General features: G+C 38.0%; 1 protein-coding gene across 7 annotated transcripts in view; it reads left to right on the top strand.

Moving 5' to 3' along the window:
• The window catches only part of AP3B1 (adaptor-related protein complex 3, beta 1 subunit), a 188,961-nt gene that overhangs the window by 52,816 nt on the left and 126,686 nt on the right, over positions 1-9,459 (top strand). For all 7 annotated transcript variants that reach the window (XM_005858062.2, XM_014550016.1, XM_014550037.1 and 4 more), the window contains exon 8: positions 5,532-5,687. In XM_005858062.2, the coding sequence (XP_005858124.1) occupies positions 5,532-5,687 (156 nt within the window). The remainder of the gene's footprint in view (positions 1-5,531; positions 5,688-9,459) is intronic.

Below are 9,459 nucleotides of genomic sequence, written 5' to 3'. Positions count from 1 at the left end.
TTGTCTGTGTCCATGGGTTATGCATATATGCATGCAAGTCCTTTGGTTGATCTCTTCCCACCCACCCACCTCCACCTTCCCTCTGAGATTCCACAATCTGTTCCATGCTTCTATGCCTCAGGATCTATTTATTTTTGATTGGATTTTTTTTTAACTTATGTTGTTGGCTCCTAAAATCAGAGAGTTAATACAATCAAGCTATTCCATTAGTGCGGGCTGAAACTGTAAGTTCATGAGGTATAACTCATAAAGTTAAAACTCTGATTGAATGAGAACCACTGTAAAATGCATTCTGCTTAACAAAAAGCAATTATTTTCCATCTTTAGATAGAGATTAGTTAGTTTTCATATAATTGGGACCCTTTTTTCTGATGCCTTGGAACCTTTAGGCCTAAATTCAACATGAGTATATTTTATTTCAGAGAAATTTGGAAAAATGCCTTTTGTAGATCATCCAGATTCCTCAGTTACAAAAATTTGAAAACTCCTGCATTCAGAAAACGTGTTTTTTTATATTCTGGAGCTGAACATATAGTCATAAGAAATGAGGAGTGTTGTGGGCAATTGAACACTGAATTTTCATAGTGGCTCAACACAAAGTTACTGGGCACAGGTGTTTCTGTAATTGTGATGTATTGAGGGAGATTCAGTGTTCAATGGTCCTCAAACCCACACTTCTACCTGTGTGGTATAGTGGTCACTGGCCTATGGTATAAAACATGTAAAGTGAAGAGCATAGCAGTTACCTCACAGAAGGAAAAAGAGTCTCCAAGCCAGTATTCATATCCTTGGGTGGTTTTTTTTACATAGACCCAATTTGGGGGGAAAGAGATTTTTCCTTTCATTTTTTTTTGCAACAAATATTAAATTTAAATTTTTATTACATATGACATTTTTCTACTGAATGTATTTCTCTCATAAGGTATGATATTCATATTGAATAGCTATTTTAACTAAGTGATTGTGATCATGCTCATCACCTACCTGCTGTGGTCTTGTCAGGGACATCTAACCCAGTGTCAGATGTTCTACCAATATATTGCTGTGGTATATATGAACTGAATGTTTGTGTCTCCTGAAACCTATTCATTGAAGCCCTAACCTACTGAATGGGAGAAGATATTTACAAATATACATGTGATAAAAGGGCTATCCAAAATATATAAAGAACTCATACAACGTAATATTAAAAAAACCAACAACCAACAACAAGCAAACTAAAGTATGACATTTTAGATAATTTCTTTTTTTTTTTAATCCTTATGCAAGGATATGTTTTCATTGATTTTTTTAAGAGTGAGGAAAGGAGAGAGAGAGAGAGAGAGAGAGAGAGAGAGAGACATCACTGTGAGAGAGAAACATCGATTGGTCGCCTCCGTAAGCACCCCAACCGGGGACTGAATCCACAACCTAGGTATGTGCCCTGACTGGGAATTTTGGTATACAGGACAATGCTCCAACCAACTGAGTCACCAGGCCAGGGCTTAGGTAATTTCTTTTATTGTTATAATAATAAATATGTACAAATAGATTTTATGTGATTTACTAATTTTTCCCTTAGTTTTATTTATTAAAACTTTTTATTTTAGATAACTGTAGATTTATATATAGTTATAAGAAACTAGAGGCCCGGTGTACAAATTCGTGCACCAGTGGGGTCTGCAGGATCTGGCCAAAACTGGCTCTCCGACATCCCCTGAGGGGTCCTGGATTGCGAGAGAGCACAGGCCAGGCTGAGGGACCCCACTGGTGCACAGGGCTGGGGAGGGACGCGGGAGGTTGGCCAGCCAGGGAGGGATGCGGGAAGTTGGCCAGCCAGGGGAGGAGCTGCAGGAGGACTCCAGGGTGTGCTGGCCTGTCTCTCTCAGTCCTGATCGGCCGGACTTCAGCAGCAAGCTAACCTACCGGTCAGAGCGTCTGTCCCCTGGTGCTCAGTGCATGTCATAGTGACTGGTTGACTGGTTGACTGTCCCCTAGTGGTCAGTGCACGTCATAGTGAGCAGTTGTGCGGCCTTAGCATATCATTAGCATATTACTCTTTGGTTGAACGGATGACTGGACTACCAGACACTTAGCATATTAGGCTTTTATTATATAGGATAATACAGAGATATCTGTATAACATTACTCATTTTCCTCCAATGGGAGCATCTTGGAAAACTATGATTACAACCAGAATATTGATACAGTCAAGATTCAGAACATTGCCATCACAAGAATTCTTTATGGTGCCATTTTATAACTAAACCCACTTTCTTCCCTGTGCTTAACCCTGCAACCCTTAATCCCTAGCAACCACTAATTGTTTCTCAATCTCTATAATGTTGCCATTTCAGAAACATTATATCAATGGAATTATATGTAACCTTTTAGGATTAATTTTTTTCTTTCAGCATACTTCTCTGGAGGTTAATCAGAGTTGTGTGTATCAGTAATACGGTTTTTTATTTATGAGTGGTATTCCATGGCATAGATGTTTAACCAATTGTTTAACCATTCATCCATTGAAGGACATCTGGGTTGTTTCCATTTTGGCTAATAAGAATAAAGCTGCTATGAATATTTTGTGTGCAGGTTTTTGTATGAGAATAAATTTCCATTTCCAAGTGATAAATGCCCACGAGTGCAATTACTGGGATATACAGTAATTAAAGGTTTAGTTCTGTAAGAAATTGCCAACCTGCCAGAGTGACTGTAACCTTTTGCATTCTTACCCGCCATGTATGAGTGATCACTTTCTTCTACGTCCTCACCATCATTTGGTCTTGTCACTATTTTTAAAATTTCTGATAGGTGTGTGGTGATATCTTGCTCTGGTTTTCATTTGCATTTCCCTAATAGCTAATGAAGTTGATTATTTTTTCATGTTTGCTGGTGGGATTTTTTTTTTTTTTTTGCCATTTGTATATCTCTTTGGTGAATAGTTTGTTGATATCTGTACGTATTCGTTTTCTAGAGCTGCCATAACAAAATACCACAGACTAGGTGGCTCAATCAACAGAAATCTATTTCTTATCATTTTAGAGGCTGGAAGTCCAGTACGAGGTGTTTGTGGATTTGATTTCTCCTGAGGTCTCTCTCCTTGGCTTATAGATGTCTTCTCTCTGTGTCCTCACACTGTCCTGTCCTGTGGAATCTCAGAAGTCTGACAGCCCTCCTTTATTTTGTCCTATCTCTCCCCTTTAGTCCAATTGGCAGTGTCTCTGCAAGTAAAATTCCATCTCTATTAAATCCATGAGTCGTACCCATGATCTCTTTTATCAAATGATTTTCTAGACATACCCTTGGCATTCTTTTCTGAAGACTTTTTCTTGACTTTTGCCAAAAAGATAGGCTGAGAAATTTCTAAATCTTCAAGTTCTGGCTAACTTTTGCTTAAATTTTTTCAATTTATCTTTCTCATTTTACAGTAAGTAACAAGGTGAAAGCAGGCTGACCCTTCAACCCTTTGCTTAGAAATCTCCTCAGCTAAATATTCAAATCCATCACGTTTAACTTATACTTTTCACAAAACACTAGAACATAGTTCAGCCAAATTCTTTGCCACCTTATAACATGGATTGCCTTTCCTCCAGTTTCTAGTAATATTTTCCTCATTTCCATCTGAGACCTCATGAGAATCAACTTTAACATCCATATTCCTACCAACAGTCTCTTCAAGGCAATCTTGGTTTTTTTAAACATGCAAATCAAAATTGTTCTAGCTTCTACCCATTACCCAGTTTTAAAACCACTTCATCATTTTTAGGTATTTATTACAGCAGCACCCCACTTCTCAGATGTTGGGATTTACTGGTTATCATTTTTCATCCAGTTTGAGATCCTCTGGGCTCTTGGAATGAAGAGCGATTTTTGATTGGACATGGAAATTGTGGGTATTATGAAATTCTTGATCTTATTCAAACTGAGGTAAATACCTTGTTATTATTGCAGGTCATGGTAAAGTTTAGGTTCTCCTCTCAGCCTCCATTGTTTGTCACAGAGGTTGTGGTTATTATTGTTACTGTGAGTGAATGTGTGATTTCTGGCTCCCCACTAATACTTCCCTGATAACTCTTTGTCTGGGAGCAATAGAAGTGCATCATTTCTGTATACATGTATCCTCCACTAACACCACAGAGTGGTGTGTCCTTGTTACTACTGGGTGCTGCAGGTTCTGAGTGTCCAGTAAGCATCCCTTTTGCATTAGCTTTGTAAGGAGGGATAAGGTCACCTCCTTATTTATAGGTGAGCTTGAATGTCCAAGCTCCCCCCTTGGTCTCCACTGAACCATTGGGCTGCCTCACTTAACTCCTGGTGAGAATTAAAGTCTCAGTGCTGTCTTGTCCTTTTCTGATACCACCACAGTGGGATGATTGGGGTATCTCATTACAGTCTGGTGAGGGTAGAAGTCTACTCTCTCCCTTTCATCCTTCGTGGATGAGGATAGGTATGGGACCATGGTATTTTCTCTAGTGTTGGCTGCAATAGAGCAGTTATTTTATTAAAAAGTTGTTTTCTTGCTAGACCATCCCTTTCTTGGTCCTTTGGCAACATAGGGCAGACTTTTGGAAGTGTTTTGTTTTATTTTGTTTTTTAAATCTGTTCTTATTGGTGTTTCTGGGTTACCTGCTTCTCTAGCACCCAGTCTTAAATATGAGATAAAAATGAAAGCCTAAGGAACTCCCTATAGTTATTCTTTGGGTCCTGAGGTCTCTACTCACTCTTCTGCTCTCTGCCTTTCCTTTTTCTAATGCTTGTTTTATATATAATATCTTGGGTTTCTGGTTGTACTTCGTGAGAAAAGTAGGGAACAGTATATCTACTTCATTCTCTCAGAAGTAGAAAGTACGTTTCAGAAACTTGATAACAGAAATTACCTCTAAATAGTAGTTGATCCAGGTAGATATTATTTTTGTGGGTTTTTTTGTTTATTTTTAAGACTAAATGCCTATAGATTGATTTTACTGTCTAAGATAATAAAAACTTCAAATAAAAAGGACAAAAACAGAATCAACTATTATGGATATACCTAAAGCTCAAACTGAGTCTTTCTTGACAACATAGGGACCTACTTAATCACTAGTTGTAAACCTGTCAAGCTTTATTATGATTTCCTTTATGTGTTGCAGTTCAAAAAATTATCCTTTTTTTTTCTGACCCATTGATCAATTACAGAGTGGCTGGTAATTTATAGAAACAGTTTTCAGGTTTTAGGTAGTCTCATATTATAGGCTTTGTTAGAATCTAATTGTCAGATTTTTCCCTTTGGGTAGCTATGGGTATTTATATGAGGATTTAATATTTTTAGAGTTTTTCTGTATAATATAAAAGAAGTATCATTTATAGCACTAAGGGACAGTTACTGTGTTATAAAATATGAGAAAAATCAAGACCTTTATATAAGTAGCAAGTATTTTGAAATCACCTCAACAGTTTTGTTGTACAGTAAAATATTATCATATTGTAGAAGTTCTAAAATTTTTTCTTTTTGCAATGTTTGGGCTGTTCAGAGTCTGAACTAAACATAGGATTGGATTTCTTTCCTGTAGGATGATGGTCTAGAGGACAACGAAAAGAATTTCTATGAGTCTGATGAGGAACAGAAAGAAAAGGCTGACAAGAGAAAGAAGGCTTATACTATGGATCCAGACCATAGGCTTTTAATTCGGAATACAAAACCATTGCTTCAGAGCAGAAATGCAGCGGTATGTGAACATAATTTTAAGAAATAATTCTCACAGATTTTATGGCTAAAAGTATGTAAGTTCAGTAAACAAGTCTTTATATTTGAGTGTGCTAATGGAGCATTTGCTTATTTCTTTATATAAAAAAAGTTTTGATGATATTACTTGGTTTGATAGTTGTATGCCTGTTGGACTTGATTTACTTTTTTGTGGTTTTGTTAATTGGTTTTTCCTAAGATATGAGCTCAAGATGTTTCTGAGCTGATTGGAAGACTATGTATGTTTCTCTATTGCTAGTTTGTAGTTGTGGGTACATAATGTGATATCAGTCTATATTTGTATTTACTTGATAAAAGTACCTAACATAATACCTTATACATAGTAAATTTTAACTGATAGAAATAACTATTAAAAATAATCTGTATCTATATCCTAATTTTTTATTTATTTTAACCTTTTTATTTTAAATAATTCTTTATTTTTAGAATATACATGCACAATAGAAAATTAGAAAATGCAGACTAGCAGAACTAAAAACAAAGAAACATCACATTCCCATCACTAAGAACTCACTATCACAATATCTTAATGTATTTTCTTCCAGATCTTTTTTCTGCATAAATATACATATATTATCATATATGTATGTCTATACATATATATTTTTTAAATCAAGATAGAAATCATACTGTATGTAGTATTTTTAACCTGTTTATTTTCTAGTCCTCTCCACCTTTCTATTTCAATAAAGTTTCATCTCATTTAATACCAACTTATCTGAAATTATCTTTTATAAGTGATTCATCTAAATCAGTATCTGCTACATTTCACTTGCTTGTTATCCCTTTTTTATACCTCTCAATTCTTGCAGGATGTTCTTCTGTGTTTATTTGATTGATTCCTATATAGAGTGCTATTTAATTTTTTCTTCCATAACCTGCATTTCCTATTAACTGGAAGTTATAGCTAAAGGCTTGATGGATTCAAGTTAAACATTTTATTAAAATTTTTCAATTAAAATATTCTTATGAATTAGCAAAAACTTTGAAAATGAGGAATTTCATGTGAATTACTTTTGTTTTTTGATGCTTGAGAATTTAGAATATGAGCTTTGTATATATGTGTTAGTAATTAGCAGACTTTTTATCTTATACTTAGTAATTTAGTTTCTGAATCATTATTAAATAACCATGCAAAGTAATAAAAAATTATTCTTTTACTAATGTTGTAAATATGCTTGGCCAGATGGTTGTGAAGTAGCTGTTACTTGCCACCTAAAACTCTACTTTATAATTGACGTATTAATTTAACTTTGTCTTAGAAGTTGATTTTGTCTTACAAATACTGATCAAAAATGTTCTTGAATGGTGAAACATATAGAGGTAGATTGTACTTTTTGTCCCAATATGTTCTGGGTCCCTGCTTATTTGGTTGTGTACCAAGTAGAGGTGGCTGGCTAACTTTTTGTTCCAGTATGTTTTGTTATTTGTTATCCTGCTTATTTGAATATAAATAAATAAATAAATAAATACACACACACACACACACACACACACATACTGACTTCTGAAGGGTTATGAATAGATATTTTTTGTTTTAGCCTTATTCGCAACTTTTACAAGAGACCTTAAGAATTTGTTTCGGTTTGTTTATGCATATGTATATGTGTGTTTGTGCTCATATGAATATATGTAAATAGTTTTACATAAAATTTACACTTTTCTTTTTTATGGGCAAGGGCCTTGTCAGTATTTGGTTCATTGGCTAAAGCAGGTGTTCAGTAAATATTTGTTGCATGAACGAATGTTCTACAACTTGCTCTGTGTTAATAAAGATATGTCTAATAAAAAAAAAAAGAATTTGTTTCAGGAAACCTAGAGCTTTATGCCGTAATATTTTAAAAAATCACCATCAATGATTTGTAAATTATGTCAGTCATTAATTGAGATTTTGTTTTGTAAGATTTTAAATTCAGAAGAGTTTGTTCTATAATTAAGTGTATTTGTGGGTCACAAATGAAGACATATCCTCAAATTCCCAAGTAACATCTGAAAGCTATATTACAACAAAAATGCCAAGCAACAGTAATTGTAGGACCTTATAAACTTGTATTTAAAAAGAAATATTTATTAGTTTTAAAAGAAACTCTTTTTACTTCAAGCCTCCTCAGGTGCTGTGTGCTGTGTGTGTGTGTGTGTGTGTGTGTGTGTGTGTGTGTGTGTTTAGGCTTATGTAAAACTCCTGTCATACATTTGTTACAACTTTATAGGCCAATCAGAAATAAAGTAGTATTAATATATCTTCTGAGCTAAAGACAAGGTGATATAACTTCGATAGCTCTGTTTCTGCAGTTGTCACATGTTAAAGTGATACTTTCAGTAACTGGGAAGTCTAGACTTCTGATCTCTGGATCTAAGTATACAGGCATGTAGGGAAAACAGAGTACTCATATTTTACGACAGAGAAATTCTGATCATTCTTATAATGGCTTTGAACCAAAGACTTTTTAAGGTTCTGCATTTTGAAAACCACCGAAATAAGTCATTCAGAGAAAGATAAGTATCACATGATCTGACTCATATGTGGAATCTAATGAATAAAATAAACTGATTAACAAAATAGATCCAGAGACATAGAAGCATGGAATAGACTGACAAATCTCAGAAGGAAGACACAGGTGGGTGGGGAGTGATTAACCAGGAAACTTATATGCATACTAGAGGCCCGGTGCACAGATTCGTGCACCAGTGGGGTCCCTTGGCCTGGCCTGTGGGGATCAGTGGACCTCCGTGCCGCCGCAGGCAGGCCTTACCTGCCAGCTTGTCGGGCTCCAGCCCATTGTCCGCGTCGATCCTGCACAGCACGAAGTAGTGCATGAAGCAGCAGGCAGCCGGGGAGGAGCCCAAACCCAGGCTAGGTGCTGCGCCGCTCCCGCTCATCCCGGCCCCCTTGAGCCTGCAGCCACCGCCACTCAGGTGTGCACGGGGAGTGTCTGCGGGAGAGGCTCGTGCTGCCACAGCTGCACTCGCCAGTGTGAGCCTGGTGTCTGGCACCCTGTCTGTCAGTTGAGCAGCACTCCCACTGTGGGAGCACACTGACCACCAGGGGACAGCTCCTCCATTGAATGTCTGCCCTCTGGTGTTAGTGCGTGTCACAGTGACCGGTCGGTTGTCTGGTCATCCAATCACTTAGGCTTTTATATATATAGACTGGAGGCCCGGTGCACAAAAATTTGTGCACTCGGGAGTGGGTCCCTCAGCCCGGCCTGTGCCCTCTCGCATTCTGGGACACCTTGGGGGATGACCACCTGCTGGCTTAGGCCCGCTCCCTGGGAGATTGGGCCTACGCTGGCAATCAGACATCCCTCTGGCAGCCCGGGAGCCCTCAGGGGATGTCCACTTGCCAGTGGGGAGCAGGCCTAAGGTGCAGTCAGACATCCTTATCGCTGCTGAGGAGGCGGGAGAGGCTCCCACCACCACCGCTGTACTGGCAGCCGACAGCCTGGCTTGTGGCTGAGCAGAGCTCCCCCTGTGGGAGCGCACTGACCACCAGGGGGCAGCTCTTGCATTGAGCATCTGCCCCCTGGTGGTCAGTGTGTGTCATAGTGACCAGTCATTCCCAGTCGTTCTGCTGTTAGGGTCAGATTGCATATTACCCTTTTATTATATAGGATAGAGACCTGGTGCACGGGTGGGGGCCGGCTAGTTTGCCCTGAAGGGTGTCCCGGATCAGGGTGGGGGTCCCCCCTGGGGTGCCTGGCCAGCCTGGGTGAGGGGCTGATGGCTGTTTGCAG

Source organism: Myotis brandtii, unplaced genomic scaffold (assembly GCF_000412655.1).
Source record: "Myotis brandtii unplaced genomic scaffold, ASM41265v1 scaffold115, whole genome shotgun sequence".
NCBI classification, from domain to species: Eukaryota; Metazoa; Chordata; class Mammalia; order Chiroptera; family Vespertilionidae; genus Myotis; species Myotis brandtii.
Note: the sequence above shows the minus strand (reverse complement) of the source record. Positions and strands in the feature narration are given on the sequence as shown.